This window comes from Mauremys reevesii, linkage group 2 (genome assembly GCF_016161935.1).
Source record: "Mauremys reevesii isolate NIE-2019 linkage group 2, ASM1616193v1, whole genome shotgun sequence".
Classification (NCBI taxonomy): Eukaryota; Metazoa; Chordata; order Testudines; family Geoemydidae; genus Mauremys; species Mauremys reevesii.
Window position 1 is genome coordinate 227,258,558 of NC_052624.1, and position 20,734 is coordinate 227,279,291.

The window sequence follows — 20,734 nt, forward strand, 5'->3', positions numbered from 1 at the left end:
CAGGGTATCAGCCCCCGGCCTGCTCAGCCCGCTGCCAGCCTGGGATTCCTTGGGGGTCCCCAGGCCAGCAGTGGGTGCTGAGTGGGGCCGGCGGCCGGGACCCCGGGTGGCAATGGGGCAGCAGCCAGAACCCCAGAGCAGCGTGCCATCGAAAATCAGCTCGCGTGCCACTTTTGGCACGTGTGCCGTAGGCTGCCGACCCCGCTCTATACATTAGTAAGGAGATGAGCATATTACAGTTGTTGGAGGGCTCTATTTAGCAGTAACAGGGCTATAGGAAAGTCAGTCAACATGTTTTGTTTCTCTGATGAAAACTGGCCCACTCCCTTCCCCATACCAAACTTGTCACAAATAATTGCCAACAACTTAATTTTCTGTTTTTGGCTAAGATATTGATTTTTTTTAAAAAATATATTGAAATTGAATTCAGGATTGTTAGCAAGCTCTTTTGGCAAACAAAGTTGTTAAATGACAATCTAAATGGCAACTCAGTACTGCTTTCATGCTTGGCTCACCCCCCAGCCTGCTGGTCCAACAGCTGCAGTAGAGGAGGAGATAGGTGGAAAACTGCAGGACCCCAAAATCCACCTCTTGGGGTGCAGACTGGCACCAGCAGCAGCAAACCCTCATCTCCGATCACACGCCAATGGGCACCACCACCAGCCCAATGACCATGGTGAAGTTAGCACAGCATCTGATCTCAGGGGCGGGGCACCCATGGAGCCACAGCAGTTCATCCTGCCCTGTGCAGCTCCCCCTGGATGAGATGGATCACTGCCAGCCCAGGGGAGCGATGTGCTCCCCAGCTAGGGTGACCAGATCCAGATGTCCTAATTGTATAGGGCCAGTCCCAATATTTGGGGCTTTTTCTTATATAGGTACCAATTATCCCCACCTAGGGTGACCAGACAGCAAATGTGAAAAATCGGGACAGGGGTGGGGGGAATAGGAGCCTATATAAGAAAAAGACCCAAAAATCGGGACTGTCCCTATAAAATCGGGACATCTGGTCACCCTACAGGTGCGTTCCTTCCCAGAGACCCCAGCAGCCCATCCCCTCCCTCAGACTGTGTTGCATTCAGCTCTCTTTAGGACTCAGCAGCCCTGCTCTTACATGCTCCACTGCTTCCCGTCTGTCCGGGCTCACAGCAGAGTGGTCCCCAGACCTAGTGGTGCCCTAGGCGGCTGCCTGTTCTGCCTATGGCTAAGGACGGCCCTGTTCCCCACCCCATATAACTTATTGTCATGCTTCACCACATGCGTGCATGTCATTTTGGTACCACTTCCCCAAAAAGCTGTTATTCCCAACACTAGGGCAAGATGTTCTTCAGAAGTCTATTCCTTTAAGAGGTATTTATCCAGAAGCACTCTATATTCAATTTGTATGGGAAAAATCACAGAAAGATGTATGTGCAACACTCTCCCCATACAGCTTCAAAGAACTGGACTGCCAACCCCCCGCTCTGCCCAGTTCCTTCTTGCTGGAACTCCGACAGAGGGGAAGGAGAGTGGGTCATGGAATGGATATGAGCAACACATCTCGAAGGACAACAGTTACGAAAGGTAAAAGATGGTTACTCACCTTTGTAACTGTTGTTCTTGAAGATGTGTTGCTCATATCCATTCCAATTAGGTGTGCGCGCGCCGCGTGCACGGCTCGTCGGAAGATTTTTACCCTAGCAACACTCGGTGGGTCGGCTAGAGTAGTCCTTCAGTTCCTTCTTGCCAGCTACTCCGACAGAGGGGAAGGAGGGCGGGTTTGGAATGGATATGAGCAACACATCTCGAAGAACAACAGTTACAAAGGTGAGTAACCGTCTTTTCTTCTTCGAGTGCTTGCTCATATTGATTCCAATTAGGTGATTCCCAAGCCTTACCTAGGCGGTGGGGTCGGAGTGAGATGTTGCAGAATGCAAAACTGCTGAGCCAAAGGCTGCATCATCTCTGGACTGTTGGACCAGTGCATAATGTGAGGCAAAGGTGTGGACCAAGGACCAGGTAGCTGCGCGACAAATCTCCTGGATGGGTACGTGAGCCATGAAGGCAGCAGAAGACGCCTGAGCCCTGGTGGAATGTGCAGTGAGGTGGCTTGATGGAACATGGGCCAAGTCATAGCAGGTACGGATGCACAACGTCACCCAAGATGAAATCCTCTGGGAGGAGACAGGTAGGCCCTTCATTCGGTCTGCCACTGCGACGAAGAGCTGGGGCGTTTTACGAAAGGACTTTGTCCACTCGATATAAAATGCGAGAGCCCTACGGACGTCTAGGGAGTGCAATTGTTGCTCCCTTCACGATGAGTGTGGCTTTGGAAAGAAGACCGGAAGGAAGATATCCTGGTTGATATGAAAGGCCAATACCACCTTAGGGAGGAAGGCCGGATGTGGCCGCAACTGCACCTTGTCCTTGTGAAACACAGTATACGGTGGGTCCACCGTGAGAGCCCGAAGCTCGGAGACTCATCTGACCGATGTAATGGCTACGAGGAAAGCTGTCTTCCAGGACAGGTATAGCAGCGAGCAGGTTGCCAGCGGCTCAAATGGGGCAGTCATAAGTCTGGTTAGAACCAGGTTGAGGTCCCAGGTTGGGGCGGGGCGGCGAACTTGGGGGTATAAGCGCTCCAAGCCCTTGAGGAACCTAGAAACCACAGGGTGTGAGAATACGGAGTGGCCACTCTCCCGTGGGTGGAAGGTAGAGATGGCTGCCAAGTGCACCCTCAATGATGATACTGCCAGGCCCTGCTGTTTGAGAGACCAGAGGTAGTCCAAGATGGAATGGATCGGGACCTCGGTGGGAGTAACATTGTGCATTTCGCTTCCACTTGGACAGATATGTTAACTGAGTGGAAGGTTTCCTACTACCCAGGAGTACTTGTTGTACCGAGGCAGAGCAACGTAACTCGGATCGGTTTAACCATGCAGCAGCCATGCTGTGAGGTGCAGGGATTGCAGGTCTGGGTGGTGAAGTCTTCCGTGATCCTGCGTTATGAGGTCTGGGCGAAGAGGCAGGGGAATCGGGCTGACTATCGACAGGTCTAGCAACATGGTGTACCAGTGCTGCCTGGGCCACGCTGGAGCAATCATGATCAGGTGCGCTCTGTCCCTGCGGAGTTTTAGCAGGACCCTGTGAACCAGTGGGAACGGTCGAAAAGCGTACAGCAGATGGCTCGTCCACGGCATCAGAAAAGCATCCGAGATCGAGCCCGGGGAGAGGCCTTGGAATGAACAGAATGTCTGGCACTTCCTGTTCTCGCGAGAAGCGAAGAGGTCTATGCGGGGAAAGCCCCACTTCCAGAAAACAGAATGGATAACGTCCGGACGAATCGACCACTCGTGAGACAGGAAGGATCTGCTGAGGCGATCCGCCAAAGTGTTCCGAACCCCTGGGAGAAAGGACGCTACCAGGTCTATCGATTGGGCTATGCAGAAGTCCCAGAGCTGGATGGCTTCCTGACAAAGAGGGGAGGACCGTGCTCCTCCCTGCTTGTTTATGTAATACATGGCCGTTGTGTTGTCTGTGAACACTGAGACACAACGGCCTTGTAGGTGCTGCTGAAACGCCTGGCACGCAAGGCAGACTGCTCTCAGCTCTCGGACACTGATGTGCAAGGCCAGCTCTTGAGCCGACCAAAGGCCTTGAGTGCGAAGCTGACCAAGGTGAGCACCCCAGCCGAGAGATGAGGCGTCCGTCGTCAGGGACACCGAGGGGTGAGGTGGATGGAACGGCATCCCTGCACACACCAGTGAGGGCGTCGACCACCAGTCGAGGGAGCCTAGGATGCTCGGGGGGATCATCATGATCATGTCTATGCTGTCTCTGCCCGGGTGGTATACCGAGGTGAGCCACGATTGGAGGGGACGGAGGCGTAGCCTGGCATGTTTGGTCACGAACGTGCAGGCAGCCATGTGACCCAGGAGACCGAGGCAAGAGCAAGCCGAAGTTGTCGGGAAGTTCCATAGACCTTGTATAATTGTTACCATCGCCTGAAACCGAGGCTGAGGTAAGCAGGCTCTGGCGAGATTGGAGTCCAGGATGGCCCCAATGAATTCTATTCTCTGTGTGGGAATCAGAGTGGATTTCTCTATATTGATCATCAGGCCTAGATGCAGGAATAGGTCCTTGACGATGCCCACATGACAGGTGACTTGGGCCTCGGAGGTCCCTCGAATGAGCCAATCATCTAGATATGGAAAAACGTGTATCCGATGGCGGCGGAGGGAGGCGGCGACTACAACCATGCACTTTGTGAATACTCTTGGGGCTGTAGAGAGGCCAAACGGAAGGACCGTAAACTGGAAATGTTGACAGTTGGCCACAAACTGGAGGTACCTTCTGTGTGGAGGATAAATGGCGACGTGAAAATACGCGTCCTTCATATCGAGGGCGGCATTCCAGTCTCCGGGATCCAAGGATGGGATGATGGTCCCCAAGGATACCATGTGGAACTTCAGCTTTATCATGAACTTGTTGAGTTCTCGCAGGTCTAGGATAGGTCTGAGACCTCCCTTCACCTTGGGGATTAGGAAATAGCGGGAGTAGAACCCCTTGCCCCTTTCGTCCTTTGGTACCTCCTCTATAGCTCCGATGGCGAGGAGCGTCCGCACCTCTTGCAAGAGGAATTGCTCGTGAGAGGAGTCCCTGAAGAGGGACAAGGATGGGAGGGGGGGCAAAATAAACTGGAGGCGGTACCCAAGTTCCACCGTGCGTAGGACCCAACAATCCGAGGTTAGATGGGACCACGCAGGGAGGAAAAAGGAGAGGCAGTTGTAAAAGGGAGGGAACAGATCCTGGGTAATAACTGGTACGCCGTCCTCAGGCGTGCCTTCAAAAGTTTGGCTTTGGCCCCGCTGGTGGTTTGGCGGGACCCTGATTTTGGCCCCCTTGGGGTCCTGACTGTCACCTACAACTGCCTCGGCCACGCCTTCTGCCAAAGTCCTGTCTTTGTCTAGGCGCAGGGTAAGGGCGGTGAGGCTGGGGACGGAAAGGCCTGCGCTGAGTCACCGGCGTGTGCATGCCAAGAGAGCGCATAATGACCCTGTTGTCCTGTAGGCTTTGTAGCCTAGGGTCAGTCTTTTCAGAAAACAGGCCTCTACCGTCAAAGGGCAAGTCCTGTATGGTATGCTGTAGCTCCGGCGGGAGGCCTGACACCTGAAGCCATGAAATGCGTCTCATGGCAACACCTGAGGCCAGAGTACTGGTTGCGGAGTCGGCTGCATCCAACGAGGCCTGGAGGGAAGTTCTCACCACTTTCTTCCCCTCCTCCAAGAGGGCAGCAAACTCTTGACGGAAATCTTGAGGGACTAACTCCGTAAATGTACCCACCGCCGCCCAGGTGTTATAATTATAGCGGCTAAGCAGGGCTTGTTGGTTTGCCACCCGGAGTTGTAGGGCCCCTGCTGAGTACACCTTATGGCCCAGTAAGTCCATACGTCTAGCCTCCTTTGATTTTGGAGCTGGCGCTTGCTGGCCGTGGCGTTCCCTCTCATTGACAGACTGCACTACGAGGGAGCAGGGAGGAGGATGCACATACAAGTACTCGTACCCCTTAGAGGGTACCATGTACTTGCGCTCAACTCCCCTGGCAGCGGGCGGGATAGAGGCTGGAGACTGCCAGATGGTATCAACATTGGCCTGGATTGTCCGGATAAACGGTAAAGCCACTCTTGTGAGTGCGTCAGCCGACAAGATATCTATTACTGGGTCCTCTATCTCCGGGACTTCCTCCACCTGGAGGTTCATATTGAGTGCCACCCGTCTCAGGAGGTCCTGATGGGCCCTCAGCTCAATTGGAGGAGGGCCCGAGGAGGATGTTCCTGCCACCGCCTCATCTGGAGAGGAAGAAGAGGAAAGGCCGGGGACAGGTGGGTCCTGTGTGGGCTCTTGTTCTTGGACGACCTCCTGCTCCAGGTGGATCTGGGAGTCTGGTGGCTGAACTGGAGCTTCCTCCGTACCAGTCGGAGGGGGACGGTTAACAGTAGCCTCTGGCACTTGGTGCTCTGATGGGACAGAGCGAGACGGAACTACCGGTACACCTTGGGCCTGGTGGTACACCCAAGGTGTCCAGAATGACCACCTTGATCTTGGGCCTGGGTCTCCTGGAAGACTCTGGTGGGCACATCGGAATCACGGTCCTAAGCATAGGAACTGTCCGCATGAGACGACACCGACGTGTGTTGAGATGGCCATGGAAGGGCTGAAAAGCCCTGGGCAGAGTCTCCCTCTCTGACCGATCTCGCTCTACTCGGCACCGGGGATCGGTACCGGGAGCCATACCGGTACTGGGAACGAGATTGGGACCTGCGACTGGAACGGTGCTGGGAGGTCGACCGAGATCTCGAGGCTCGATGACAAGAGCGGCTGCGAGAGTCACGGTGCCTGGAGCGGTGCCGGGAGCTGGATCGGTGCCGAGAGTACCGGGCCGGCGAACGGGATGCTGATCGGTGCCGCAAGTGCGACCAGTACCGAGAAGGAGAACGGTGCCGGGACTGCGAGCGGCATCGGGACCGGGACCGGTGACGGGACCGAGAATGTCTGCGGGACCGCGATCGTGAACGGTGCCGCTCTGCGGTGCCGACAGAGGGTGGTCTGATCAAGGCAGGCTTGCCAATCGACTGTATGACCCGCACCAGCGGTGCCGGGGGTTGAGGCAGCGCAGACTCTGTCATTGCGATCAGCTCCCTCGCCGTGGAAAATGTCTCCTGCGTGGAGGGAATAGTGAGCTCAACCACGGCTCTCGCCGGGGAGCTTTCAGGCACCGGACTCGACAGCCTTTGCGGGACCAGAATCGACGGTGCTGACGTTGTCGGTGCCACGGCAGGTGTCAGTGCCGGGTGGTCCGACCTAGTTGAGTGCTCTGGCTACGGTGCAGGTTTCATGGAAGCAGCCAGAGTCTTATGTCTCTTCACCCTCGGGGAGAGGGAGCGGTGCCGAACAGACGTCGGTGCTGGCGACGGTCGGTGCCGAGAGATCTTAGCGGTACTGGTGCGATCCGGTGCCGAGGAAGTGCCTCTGCTTGTAGACTGTCCAGCGCTCGGTGCCGAGGGCAGAGGGGTAAGAGCTGCCTCCATCAGGAGCTGCTTGAGATGAAAGTCCCGCTCCTTTTTTGTCCTCGGTTTAAAGGCCTTGCAAATACGGCACTTATCTGCGAGGTGAGATTCCCCGAGGCACTTAAGACAGGAGTCGTGGGGATCTCCTGTTGGCATCGGCTTGTGACAGGCCGAGCACAGTTTGAAACCCGGTGAACCGGGCATGGGCCCCGGCACCGGGTGCGGGGAAGGGGATAATCCCCGAGCCCCTCTTAACAATATACACTATGTTATGAACTAATAAAATTAACTACAACTATAGAAATTTGAACTATATACACAAGAATTAACGAGATAACTACGAGTAGCTAGGGAAGTGGAGATCAGCTGAGCTGCACTCCACTGTTCCAACGACCGACACGGGCGATAAGAAGGAACTGAAGGGCCGTGGGTCGGCAGGGGTATATATTCGGCGCCATGGCAGCGCCACTCTAGGGGGCGACCCAGCCGACCCACCGAGTGTTGCTAGGGTAAAAACCTTCCGACGAGTGTGCACGCGGCACGTGCACACCTAATTGGAATCGATATGAGCAAGCCCTCGAATAAGAACTGTCTTTTCTTCTTCAAGTGCTTGCTCATGTCCATTCCATTGTATGTGACTCCCAAGCAGTAACACCATAGGTGGATAGGAGTTCTTGGACATGTTGATTGCAACATGCAATCAGCTCTGCCAAATCCAGCGTCATCTCTGGTTTGGGTGATGGCGTAATGCATTGTGAACGTGTGTACCAAAGACCACGTCGCAGCCCTGCAGATGTCCTGAACAGGAAGATGCGCCAGGAAGGCAGCCAAAGAACCCTAACCCCTAGTCAAGTGAGCCTTCACTATCAGTGGAGGCACAGCCTGCACCAACTCGTAACAAGTACAGATGCAGATGGTGAGCCAATTCAAAATCCTCTGAGAGGACATCGGAAGGCCCTTCATCCTGGCTAATGCGATAAAGAACTGGGTCAATCTGCAGAAGGAGTTGGTGCATTCCAGATAGAAAGCCAGGGTGCACCTGACATCTAGAGTGTGCAGCTGCCTCGCCTCATTGGTCGTCTGATGCTTTGGACAGAATACCAGGAGGAAGATATCGTGGTTGACAAGGAAGTGTGACACCATCTTTGGCAGGATAGCCAGATAAGGCCGCAGCTGGTCATTGTCCTTGTAGAATATTGTGTCTGGGGGGCTCCGAAGTGAAGCTTGAAGTCCGGGGATCGGGGCATGCCCTGTCCCTAGGCTAAGTCCCATAGGGGACTAACTAACTATTTCTAACTTATGCACTAAGGGAACTAATAAACTATACAAAGTTTCTAAGAACTATATACAGAGAATCACAACTAGACACAGTTGAGAAGGAAAGCTTGCTGAGGCAAGGAGACATTCCAGCACCATCACTGGCAGTAAGAAGGAACTAGAGAGAGGGGGAGCCGGTGGCACCCCTTATACTGGTCCCATTCCAGAGGGCGCCAGAGCCAGTCCCCTCCAGACAGCCCTCGAGGGAAAAAAAGGCAGTTACCTTTTTCCGTAATTGGTGTTCTTCGAGATGTGTCGCTCATGTCTATTCCACAGTAGGTGTGCGTGCTTGCCACGTGCACCAGTGCCAGAAGTTTTTCCCCTAGCAGTACCCCTGGAGTGGCGGGAGCTGCGTGCTCCCCCCACCCTCAGCTCCTTCTTGCCAAACAACTCCGGCAGCAGGGAAGGAGGGCGGGATGAACGTGTGAACCGAAGACCACGTGGCAGCCCTACAAATGTCCTGAATAGGGACGTGGGCCACAAATGCAGCCGACGAGGCCTGCACCCGCGTCGAGGTTGCCCTAACAATAGGTGGCGGGGGAACACCCGCCAGCTCATAACAGGAGTGGATGCACGAAGTGATCTAGTTGGACAGCCGCTGATTGGAAATCAGCTGGTCTCTCGCGCGCTCAGCTGAGGTGACAAACAGCTGCAAGGACTTTCTGAATGGCTTGGTTCACTCGAGGTAGAAAGCCAGAGCCCGCCTCACATCAAGCATGTAGAGGTGGCATTCCTCATTAGTCCCATGGGGTATGGGGCACAGGACTGGTAGAAAAATGTCCTGACCCATGTGGTAGGTGGAGACCACCTTCGGGAGGAACGCAGGGTGTGGGCAGAGCTAGACCTTGTCCTTATGAAAACACAGTATACAGCATCTCTGAGGTCAGGGCCCTGAGCTCTGAGATCTGCCTGGCCGACGTGATAGCAACCAGGAAGGCCACCTTTCAAGAGAGGTGAGACCAGGAACACGTTGCTTAGAATATGGGTAAAGCCGGTCCAAACCCATAAGGAACCGGCCGGCCATAGCATGGGAGAACATCGTGTGTCCTTGCACCGGGGGATGGAAAGCTGATATGGCTGCCAGATGCACCCTGACTGACAAGGGCGCCAGGCCTTGGGCCCTCAGGCAGAGGAGGTAATCAAGGATAAGCTGGATTGGGGCAGCCCTTGGGGATACACCTTGGTCCGATGCCCACCTAACAAAACGAGACCACTTCGCAATGTAGTAGCGGCGAGTGGAGGGACGTCTACTCTCAAGGAGGACGTGCTGAACCAGAGCTAAGCATGTCTTCTCCTCGCCACCTAGCCACTGAGCAGCCACGCCGTGAGGTGAAGAGCTGCCAGATTGGGGTGGAGGAGACGGCCCCAGTCCTGAGAGAGCAGGTCCGGGCGGAGGGTCCCATACCAGTGCTGCCTGGGCCATGCTGGGGCAATGAGGAGGACCCTGGCCTCGTCCGTCTTTATTTTCTCTAGGACCCTACTGATCAGAGAGAGCGAGGGGAAGGCGTATAGGAGTTAGCCTGACCAGGGCAGGATAAAGGCATCGGAGATAGCGCCCCTCCCCAGGCCCCCCTGGAGCAGAACCGGGGGCATCGTCGGTTCTGTCAGGTCACGAATAGGTTCACCTGGGGAGTTCCCCACCTCCGGAAAAGCTAGAGGGCCACTTCCAGGTGTAGGGACCATTCGTGCTGAGAGGAAAAATCCCTGCTCAAGCGATCCGCCCTCACATTCTGGATACCCTATAGGTGAAAGGCTCCAGGAGCCTCCCAACCTCCTGCTCGAGCAGAGCCTCATGCAATGGGTCCCCCAAGAGGGACATAGGCAGGGGGTGGTTGGATGAGTAGGAGGTAAAATGGAGGGTGTATCCTCGGGAGATGGTGTTGGCGGAAACTCTGAGCAGGATTCCGAGCGGGAACGGCGTCAACGGTCATGCCGCGACCGACTGCGGTACCGCCTTCAAGACGAGGACCGTTGGCGACGTCCGCCACGGTTCCATCTGTGCTCGCTCCGTGAAGATAAGCAGTGCCGGGAGTCCTGATCAGATGGCACCCATCCAGACAGTCTAGCCGGCGTCGAGGGTGATCCATATGGCCTGAGCCCTGAACGGTCACTGGGTGGTGACCCGTATTAGGAACGTTCCTTGACTGAGACTGGTACCGGGCCAGCGGCGACTATGGCGATCCCAGTGGCAGCTTGCCTCTGGAGTGTGGGGCTGACATTGGCAGTGCTCCCGGCACTGGCATGGACACGACATCCTTAGCTGCCTGGAGGGCTTCGGGTGTAGATGGCATCCAGACATCTGGAGAGGCCTGCTCCAAAGGGCTTGGCTACTCCGCGCTCCCGTGAGTCGGAGGCCTAGGACCCAATGGGGACCGAGGAGTACCTGACATGGTAGTCTCTGTCCCAGACTTCCCTTGGTGCCTTTGCAAAGAGGGAGTCTTTACGGTCCTCTTGGCATGCCCCATGGAAGAGGAGCGGTGCAGACTAGTCGAAGGTACCGGAGGGTCTCCGCGTACCAACGCTGTGGTGCTGGGTACTGGATCGGAGCAGCATGCCAGGGTCGGGGCCAGCACTGACTGCATCAGGATGGCCCGGAGTCTAATGTCTCTTTCTTTTTTAGTCCAGGGCTTGAGCAGCTTGCAGATCTTGCACCTTTCGCTGATATGGGTTTCTCCCAAGCAGTGCAAACAGTCTGTGTGCGGGTCATTCCTTGGCACAGAACACCTACAGGAGCCGCACAACTTAAATCCCGGGACATGGGCTCACTAACTAACTAAACTTCATTGAAAACTAAACTGACTACAGGTACTACTGAATGAACAGTTCTGGGGACAAGCTGCAGCAAGGCTGGAGCTAAGCAGTTCTGACACACCTTCACTGGCGGCAAGAAGGAACTGAGGGTGGGGGGAGCACACAGCTCCCCTTATACCGCGCCAGGCAGGTGCCACTCCAGGAGTCACGGGAGGCGCTCCCCCACCACGGGTACTGCTCGGGGAAAAACTTCTGGCACTGGTGCACATGGCGAGCACGCACACCTACTGTGGAATACACATGAGCAATCACTCGAAAACGAACTTCCGGCATCGATGCATGTGGCAAGCACACACACCTACAATGACACGGACATGAACAAGCACTAGAAGAAGAACCAGAGTTTACTGATGTGTTAAACCAGCTTTTCATAGCAGTAGCCTCTTCTGCACTGGCAAAGAGAATATTTCCTTCATTTCAGGTTATTCAGCTCAGTTCAATAACTAGTTCATTTGAAGGAGAAAAACTAATTGGGAGTTGAAAAAGCACAAAAGCTTGGTTTCCTCTTCTAATCTATGAATAAGAACTAGGTGAGAGTAGGTAAGATATAAAACCCTTAAAGACATGGTGACCAGAAACAATAATTTCAATTCACTAACTACAGATACAATTTCCTTTGTTTAATTAATCAGTTTTAAATACAAAAATATGTTTTAATAAACTTACTTTTTTCCTAATTTATCCAGCCCATTTGATTGTTTTTATTAGTTCAATAAAAAAAATTCTAAAATGCTGTTCTGTGCATTTTTAATTGATTTCCAATTTCCACCCATATGCAGCTTGGAGCTGCTCCCAGGAGCCTCCTGCTTGCTGACCAAGGGAGGGGGAGGGGAAGAGGGATGCTAATGTCAAGGTGTTCCCCTCCCCCCCACTCCTGTACCCCCATCTCCACAGAGCCGGGGGGTGGGCGGGACACCACAGGGCTCAGGACGGAGGTAGCTTGCTGGCAGCAGCTGCTGTCTCAACTTGCTGATCTACTTAAAAAGGCAATGTACTTAGAGTGGGGTCAGCGTAATTAAAGGGGCAATGCGCGTCTCTCTCTCACACACACACGGTGTGTGTCTCTGTCTCTTTCTGCCATGCTGTCTCTCCTCCCTCCATTTGTGCTGCCTTGTAGAGTGTGAAGTTACATTAACAACAATGTGTTAACCCTTGAGGGCTCAGCCTCATTTAGCAGTAAGGCATTCCCTGGGAAATATCCCACCCTCTTCCACTACTGACTTCACCACCTCAACCAAGCTTCACAATAATCACTGCTGTGTAGAGTATTAAATTGTTTTTTTAAAACTTATACTCTGTGTGTGTACACATATATATATAGAGAGAGAGAAAGAGAGAGAGAGAGTGTCTTTTGTCTGGTGAAAAAAATTTCCCTGGACCCTAACCCCCCTCCCCCATTTACATTTATTCTTATGGGGAAATTAGATTCACTTAACATCGTTTCATTTAAAGTAGTATTTTTCAGGAACATAACTACAACGTTAAGCGAGGAGTTACTGTATCTATTTAAATTCACACCTTAAATTACACAAATGCAACTTTCTCCTGTAGAAAAGCTCTCATGCTCCTTGTCTTAATGAGAATCACTTTTGGGACAAATGAAACCATAACAAGAATGGATAAAAAGTAAACTGATTCTCTTCCACTAGATGAAAATATAAAATATGATGCCCGGACCTTTCCTTCAACAAAAGAAAGACAGAATACTATTCTTTGGGGGTTGCCCCTGACCTTGCAGGGTTGCTTCTTTAATGTCTCTGACAAGGTCCCTCAGATTGAAGAAAAAAAGGCCAGGCACAGCAATGTCTCTTTGGTGGTCCCATATACTACCAGCCCTCCTTCTTTAACCCAGTTCCACACTTCTCTAAGGTGTCCCAACACAAACAAAATATTATTAAGAAAGAGCTCATCTTTCCCCACAAACTTTCTCCTCTTCTCCTTTATTTCATCATTGTTACCATCACAACTATCCCTCCTTCTATTTCCCAGACATGAAAGCTTGGTGTCATCTTCAATCCTTCTTTCCCCCAACTACTCCTTCACCACCAATTCCTTTCCAATATTTTAAAAATTCATCCCTTTCTCTCCTTTTGTATGACAAGATGTAAGCCATGCTATAACAATTTCTTGCATTGACTATCGTAATTTCCTACTTGCTGGTTTCTCACATGCCCATCTCTCTTTCCTCCAATCTACTGACAACCCTACCCTACCTCTACCCTACCTTCACCTGATTCCTTAGATTGGCTTTACTACTTTTGCATCAAGCTCCATGTCTACTCTCCAATAACTAAGCTATCCATAACTTCATTATACCTTTTCTCTGCCATCAGCTCTTTCTACAGTCCCCCACCAACCCTCTCTGAAGTCTTTATACTCACCTATTCCAATCATTTCCTTTGCTCACTGTTGATTTATTGCTTTCTTCTATGGTGCCCCTATAACTAGAGCAGCCTCCCACTTTATGGATGCCTAAATCCTACTCTCCTTCAAAACCTTCTAAAGCTCCATCTCTTCTATAAAGTTTCCTGGCTATAATGCATAATTCTGCTTTTTGTACTGTATTCTATTATGCTGTAACTATTCTGACTTTAAACTAAATTCCTCAGGGGAAGAGACATGTTTGGCATAATTCACCTATTGGACAGAATCCATATACACTGATGGCTTTCTATAAGCAAGCAGCACAGATTTTAGGGGTTAAGTTTCAAACATTTTTAAAGATCTTTGATAAAGAAAAAGAATAATTAGGCTATCAAGCAACTACTTGAGGGGGTCTATTACACCAACTCAAGGATGTGGTGATGTAAGTAGTAATTCTACTGCAATGTAACTAATACTAGATTTCAGGTCATAGAGTCTAGGCTTTCAAACTAAACGTGCCAACTGTCCAAAAATCTTTTATAAGGGCTTGGCTACACTTGCAGATGTAGAGCGCTGGGAATTAAACCAGCCTTCTGAGACAGCAACAGGGAAAACACTGCCGTGTGTTTACACTGTCAGCTGCAAGCACATTGGCATGGCCACATTAGCAGCTCTTGCAACGCCACAGAGAGCAATGCATTGTGATAGCTATCCCAGTGTGCAAGTGGCTGCAGCGTGCTTTTCAAATGGGGCGGGGAGAGATGGAGTGTGACAGGGAGCGTGTTGTGTGTATGTGTGGGGAGAGACTGTGTTTTGGGGGGCAGAGACTGTGTCAGCATGCTGTCTTGTAAGTTCAGACAGCAGCAGACCTCCCCTCTCCCCCCGCCTCTCTCACACACATGCACAAACACCTGCCTCGGCAGCAGCAGCATTCCACAGTAATGGTTTGCTTTGTGTCCCGGAGCAGATAAGCACGCCAGCTGTCAGAAACGGAGCTTTGAAAGGGGATATCCGCCTTCCTGCAGCCGAGTTCAAAACAATGACCAGAGTGGCCACTTGACTTCAGGGGATTTTGGGACATTTCCAGAGGCCAATCACAGCACAGTAATGCAACACATCGTCCACACTGACACCCAGGCGTTTCAGCCAGGGCATAGCAAACTTTATGTTTCCCATGGAGATGGATTACCAGGAGCACTCCAGCTGTGGAGTCCAGATGTTTTAAGTGCTTTGCCAGTGCGGACACCTCAGGAGTTAGGGTGCCCGGGGCTGATTTAATGCGCTCTAACTCGCAATTGTAGCCAAGCCCTTAGTCACAACACTAGGATAATAAATTTGTACTTTTTAAAGTATAATCAAGCAGTAAGATTCCTCCCCACAGAAAATGAAATGAAATGTTATGGATAGTTTATGGCAGAAAGAAACCTACCTAAGAACAATACAGCATGCTTAAAAGAATATCCGCAATAAAAGTGAACTTACCATTTGTTAGCCTATCAAGAAGAAAGATATCAAAATTCCATTTTCCAACTTTCTCCAGCATACACTGAAAGCAAAAACATTTCTACTGTAACATTTTCATTCAGTATGTGACTAGCATCAAATTATAGCCCACAAAAAAAGCGATTGCCTTCTGAGCCAGCTGTGGATTTTAACATCTATTATTGAAAATAGATTAAAGGTTTACAACTTGTAAACCACATTTCTGTATGATTGTTACAAACTGTTTAACACTTGTAAATGTTACAAATAAAATCACTGTAACTGAAATATTAGGTATCTTTTTGACAGAACTGGGCAGTCAGCTTTGCTCTTTCCCCTTTTGGTCAAACAAGGAATAGAAAAATATTTTAAAAGAAAAGTGGCGACAAGATTGATACTTCAGTACATATCTGAGCCAAAATTTATAACCCAGAGTTTTCCTGTCCCTCCCTAAACAAAACTGGAGTTAATTCTAAAATGAATTCTAAGACAGAGAACTGATGCTTATTTCATTTACAACATGTAAATAATAAACTTTTATTTGGTAGCCAATGAGCAGTCCAGTTTCACACTGAATCAGAATTACTGCTCTGTTTTTTTAAGATGACTACATTAAATAAATACTACTGATGTTTAAAAGGGCTTGACAAAAGGAGCAATATGATTGAATTGGTTCCAATATATCCAAATTTGGGATAACAAAGTTGCACTGAAAAAATTATTAGCCACACAAAGCTCTCCAAATGATTATTCTCAGAGGCAAAAAGCCCCCATTAAAGTAGTACAGAAAAAACAGAAATCTAAGATATTTTGTTAAAATAGTCATTTTATCACAAGTAACGTTTTTGTTCTTAACTTCAGAAAAAAGGTCAATAAGAATACACTGCATTAAGGATAAAAGAATACATAAAAAGGGCTTCCATTCGCCTCATTAGATTAAGAGGCTGTGTATATAATAAATATGCATTGTATGCAGACATGAATCTAGTTTGTTTCATAAATGCATTTGTCTGGAACACTGGACCTGACAAAAGACATTATTAAAGTTTAGCCACTTCCAGTGTTTTTTAAATCACATTTGGTATGATCTGCTGCTTTTATAAACAGAGAATCAATAGATGTCGGTCTCAAAAAATTAAATGCCTCATAAGCTTTGGATATTCATATAACTAGCATCTCCCAGCACAGAAGCTGTTCTTCCTCACTTCACTGCCTATGATTCATCTACCATACTGTTCCTTTTTTTTCTTTCTTTCATTTGTTTGGTTTGGGTTTGGTTTTACAGGCTAAACTGCATAATCCTAAAGCAAAAGAATTTTTGGGGGTTTTTTTGTTTGTTTGTTTTGCACATAATACATACTCAGTATAAGCTCACATTTACTTGGATATATCTGTTTATATACTGTTACAATATGGAAGATATTTGTATTGCTATAAAGCATTCAAATTTTTCTAATAAAAAATTAGGAACAATTTTTAAAAACACACCTTTGCTTGTCCATTATAATCATCATCTAAAATGTTTGAGGAACTTGGAACAGTAATACCACGGAAGAAGCGAGATGATCTCAAGTACCGCTGGAAACTAAGTAATCTTCGAATATTCCTTGCAGACACAGACACATCAATTTCAGAATTTGCTAGAAAATACAAGAAAATAAAGTCTTTCTTAAAATAAGAGAAAAATCTCTGCAAAAAATAAATATTACAACTTCTTTATTTTACCAGTGTTCAGTATTAGATGAGGTAACAGTTGCATCTAGAATAGCTACATCCTCATCACTAAGTAGTCCCTGAGCTATGTTTCAGAACAAATGTTTCCAATTTAAGCTTATTGTAAAGAGAAATAGATCTATAAACTGTATGCGGTCATATGTCTTTTAACTAAAAATACAGTGTATTCTAAGGAACACTGAAGAATAACTGCATGTTGCACTAGCACCGTCAGGTTAGACGGCAGACCTATTGAAAGCGGACTATCACAAAACAGTGTTGCAAATGACAGTGTTTTCCAAAAATAACAAGTGTAAATATGTAATGATTGCCAACATCCATTTATAAGATACTTGCATACTAGGAACTGAAGTATATCAACAGCAATGTAGTGGGATATGATTTCAATGACATTATATGAAGAAGCCATGAGTGTCCGAAAATAACATATACAAGAACCAAAACCATGAGACTTTCTTACCCTATAATTAGAAATTGTGTTAATTTTTCAAAAGCATCTGTGACTTAGGTGCTTTTGAGAAATGTTACCCAGAACAACTAATTTTTCCAAACAAGCACCCAAATTTCTACTTATTCCTGTGATGTTCTCTGTGAAAATATGAACATAGTATCTTATCAGAACACAATGAAACCTATATAGAGACCATTCGTAGCCTGTTTTCAGAGAACAATCCAAAATACCGCCCAAGTATTCTAATCCACCTTTATTAGAAGGTAACTTTTAGTAAAGCAACTGATTTTTCCTCATCCTCAACCCCAGTTACACTGTGTAATATACCAACAGGGGATATCAGGTGGTTTATTTCAGGAACTTCAAGATCAAATTATGGCTTAGTCAGTGGCTCTCAAACTTTTGTACTGGTGACCCTTTTCACATAGCAAGCCTCTGAGTGTGACTCCCCCCTTATAAATTAAAAACACTTTTTTACATATTTAACACCATTATAAATGCTGGAGGCAAAGCGGGGTTTGGGGTGGAGGCTGACAGCTTGTGACCCCCCATGTAATAACCTCACGACCCCCTGAGGGGTCCTAACCCCCAGTTTGAGAACCCCCGGCTTAAGTTCTCTAAAATGATTTATATATTTTCATTCTGAAACCTTATAGGTCAAATTCTGCCTTCGGTTTCTTTTGTACAATACCTCTACAGGCAACTTCATATATTAAGAAAAAGTTGACTGTTCTTATACTCAAACTGTCAATTTTCTCAGAGAAGTGATCATTAAAATCATTACAATACATGTTTAAGAAGCTCAGGGTTAATACTCCTATTCCCAAAATACATAAGCTTGAAAGCAAGAACCAAAATTTACAATCTATACCTTTGTCTTTGCCAAAGGGTGAACAGATTAATTTCAGAAACCACTGATACAATGCAGTAGAATATTTGTTCTTAAAAATCAAACATTCTAACAATATTTTGGAAATGAAGGTAGAAGTTGGCCCTTTAAAAATCTATTTTATTAATCTACTAAAGTCCAAGAAAGTTACAAGATCATATACACTCTTCTTTAGTTTGATTTATCAAATATGTTATAGTGGCTTTGAAATGCAATGCAAGATGCTTGTAAATATTTTTGAAGAATCAAAACAGTATAAAGAATTTTAAATGACAGAAAAGCTACATATTTCCCAAACAAAAATATGATCTTGGCTTCCCTTTTTTAAAAAGTAATTTGCCTCTTTAGACACATTTGTCTGAGAATCAAATCTTTTCACCTCTTGAAGTTGTCATGATGCAGAGAAGAGTGAGCAAACCAACAGATATTCAGAACCTAACATTCTTTTCACCTTACATTCTAGAACAGAGATTTAAAAAACACGCAGGGAAAAAATACAACTGAGCTGTGTTGTTTCTTTTGATTATGAAGGCCTTAAAGATGATGCATGTTGGTTTTTTTAAATATAGCTTTTTCTTGTTTTACTTTTTTAAAATTATGCTGTTTAAGAATATAAAATAAGAATATATACTGATTTAGACCAGTCATCTATCAAGTACACTACTGTACCAGATGTTTCAGAGGAAAGCACAAGATACCTGCAGATAGATAGATTATTCCATAATTGTGCATGGGGAAGTTTCTTCCTTACCACCTAAATTTTAAACCTCGTTAATTTTATGTTTCAGCAGTCTGGTTCCACCTTGAATAGGGAGGAGCCCATTGCTTTTGAATCAGATCTCCCTTCTCCAATAAGTTTCCCAATGCCTTTTCTCTTTACATCATCTTATCAATGCACGTAGGCCTGCTATATACTAAAAAATACTACATTTGAACAGTTGCTAACAATCATGGTAACAGACAATACTGAAGGTTTAAGGCCATTCATCATTGCATCAAGTAACTGTGATTAAACTTCCAAAGTTGGCAAACTTCTTTAGACAAGGTAAAATTTTGTAGTCCAGACTATGACCAAGACACTTGAATTCCTCAAAGCTGCTTCTGCACATGGAACTGGAAACATTTCAGATAGCTACCTCAGAACCTTGAACCTAAACTTTTTTTTCTAGTAATCTAAATTTAGATTCCAGGTCCTCCCTTCTACATCTCCCTAAGTCACTACATATCACAACTACCCAACTTGCTGCCCAGGATCCACTAGAAGTTTGCCTAGATGTCCCAACATCTTTAATTAATTTAAATTTAATAATTGGAGATATACCAATCTCCTAGAACTGGAAGAGACCTTGAAAGGTCATCAAGTCCACTAGCCTTCACTAGCAGGACCAAGTACTGATTTTTTTTGCCACAGATCCCTAAGTGGCCCCCTTAAGGATTGAACTCACAACCCTAGGTTTAGCAGGCCAATGTGCAAACCACTGAGCTATCCCTCCCCCATCTTCATAGCCAGTAGGCAAGTCATCAGTTGGCTCTATCACCACATTTCAACCTATTAATATTTCTAATAATCAAATTTCCTGTCACCACATTTTGTGTCTCAGACCTGTAACCCATCTCCTGAAGCAATGCCAGTGCATGAGGAATAAGCCTCCTCTACCATTATTGGAAGGTAGCTTCCAGATAAGGGAAATTTTACCCTCCTTCTTGGTCCTCCTCCCATCATAACACCAATTCTCCAATTTTTACTTGAATGTGATATACACAGAATAACTGTGTATATCACATTCAAGTAAAAGTACTCAAATTCAAATACGAAATCTAGGAATTTCAGGATAGTCCTTGGTAAAAGAACATATACTATGCACCAGAAAGCTGAGAATTCAGATCTCTTATAGCAATTCAAACATTATTCCTAATCAATACAGATAGTTCTGGCTATAGAACATAACAGTTAACAAAGACACTTGTCATCCCACAAGCCAATGTGGCTATCTGTAAGGGAAATGAGGTACTACCCTTTAAATTCCATGTAACTTGATTCCTTTAAAGATGGCAGAGCAGAAATGGGTCTTTGGGGGTATGTCTACACTGCATTGTAAACTCAGGTCTGTGGGACCCTAGCCCATGGATTCTGTTTGCAAGCCTGGGCTTAAGAAACCACAGTGCACTGTATCAGAGGGGTAGCCGTGTTAGTCTGGATCTGTAAAAGCAGCAAAGAATCCTGTGGCACCTTATAGACTAACAGACGTTTTGCAGCATGAGCTCTCGTGGGTGAATACCCACTTCTTCGGATGCAAGCGAATACAGTGCACTGTATGCTCATGTTTACAATTGCTGGACCTAAGTCTCAAACCTATGCTAACATATCCATGTTGCCCTACACAAACACTGACACAGATCTGCGGCTTGACCTCCATCCACACTGCAAAATGACAGGGTTTGGACGTAAGTCACAGCAAGACTCAGGATCTTAGGCACCGCCCGCTAACAGGTTCCTAGGACCTGAGTCTTGAGCGTTTGCTGACCCAAGTTGAATTGATTTGTTTGTGGCTAGAACAGGGTCCTGGACTCAAACCTGAGTCAAAGCCCAGGCTTAGTGACATACCCCAAGAAGGACGTAAATGAGGGCAAACTAGGGGC

General features: G+C 47.7%; 1 protein-coding gene across 5 annotated transcripts in view; it reads right to left on the reverse strand.

Annotated features, from left to right (window-relative positions):
* PDE7A (phosphodiesterase 7A) overlaps positions 1-20,734 on the reverse strand; it is a 139,674-nt gene that overhangs the window by 18,981 nt on the left and 99,959 nt on the right. For 4 of the 5 annotated variants that reach the window (XM_039524992.1, XM_039524991.1, XM_039524994.1 and 1 more), the window contains 2 exons: positions 16,509-16,660; positions 15,021-15,084 (listed from right to left, as the gene is read on the reverse strand). In XM_039524992.1, coding sequence (XP_039380926.1) covers positions 15,021-15,084; positions 16,509-16,660 — 216 coding nt within the window. Of the gene's footprint in view, positions 1-15,020; positions 15,085-16,508; positions 16,661-18,473; positions 18,513-20,734 lie in introns of those variants that run through there. The other variant, XM_039524995.1, reaches the window with a different exon arrangement.